Source organism: Parus major, chromosome 21, assembly GCF_001522545.3.
Source record: "Parus major isolate Abel chromosome 21, Parus_major1.1, whole genome shotgun sequence".
Classification (NCBI taxonomy): Eukaryota; Metazoa; Chordata; class Aves; order Passeriformes; family Paridae; genus Parus; species Parus major.
This window is the reverse complement of record NC_031789.1, coordinates 1209514-1210546: the sequence shown is the minus strand read 5'-3', so window position 1 is coordinate 1210546 and position 1033 is coordinate 1209514. Positions and strand designations below refer to the sequence as shown.

The following is a 1033-nucleotide window of genomic DNA, read 5'->3' as shown; positions in this document are numbered from 1 at the left end:
GGTGCCCAGAGCAGCAATGGCCATAAACTGAAAGGCAGTAAAGTTTCACCCCAAGATGGGGAAGAACTTTCCTGAAGGAGTGGCACAGGTGCCCGGGGAAGGTCTGGAATCTGGTGACATTCCAAACCCACCTGGATGCATTCCTGAGTGACCCTGTCTGGGCAGGGGTTTGGGCTGGCTGAGCCCCCAGAAGGCCCTTCCAGCCCCTGCTGTTGTGGGATTTTGGGATTTTGAAGATGCTTTTCCTTCACTGCACAGTTGGGCTTCCCTCCGGGGCCATCCTGTCCCTTCCCAAGGGCCTGCTGGACCCTCGGCGCCCGGAGATCCCGACGGAGCAGAGCAGGTAGGCATGGAGTGAGAACCTCTCTTCCTGGGCTCTGGACAGGGCTGGATTTTGTGTGTCACAAATTGTGTGAGGAGGAACAACTCCTCCTGGCTGGACTCAGAGGAATCTTGGCACAGGATGAAGGGGAGTTCCTTCAGGTCCAAGGCTGGACTCGGTGATTTTGGAGGTCTTTTCCCAAACCTGAAGGATTCTGTGCTCCTGTTCCCAGTCTGTGATGGTGGGATACATTTGTCAGTGTCATTAAACCAGCCTGGGGTCTGTGTTCTCAGGAAGGGGCAGTCAGAGGAGCTGGAATTTTTTTGGAGTTGCTTTTAAAACTTTGGAAGCCCTGAAGGAGACAGCTGCAGCTTAGCCTGACCCAGCTGATCCATTTGATTTTCATCCTGCAGCAATAATGAGTCTGCACCGGGAAAAGCTCCCAGTTTGCTGTTTTAGCTTAGCTTCTGATAATCAGGAGTCACTGGTGGCGTGCCCTGGCTGCTGCTGTGGGGTTTGAGGTCTCTGGTGGTGTCTTGCAGAGAGGAGAACCTGATCCCCTACTCACCAGACGTGCAGATCCACGCTGAGAGGTTCATCAACTACAACCAGACCATCTCCAGGATGAGGGGGATTTACACAGCCCCCTCTGGCCTCGAGTCCACCTGCCTGGTGAGTGCAGGGGGGAGGCCTCAGTGTGGAATTTGGGGT

At 54.7% G+C, this 1033-nt stretch overlaps 1 protein-coding gene across 1 annotated transcript in view; it reads left to right on the top strand.

Moving 5' to 3' along the window:
• The window catches only part of EMC1 (ER membrane protein complex subunit 1), a 13822-nt gene that overhangs the window by 11123 nt on the left and 1666 nt on the right, over positions 1-1033 (top strand). Inside the window, exons 20-21 of the mRNA XM_019008736.2 lie at positions 259-343; positions 865-994. Of these exons, the coding sequence (XP_018864281.1) occupies positions 259-343; positions 865-994 (215 nt within the window). The remainder of the gene's footprint in view (positions 1-258; positions 344-864; positions 995-1033) is intronic.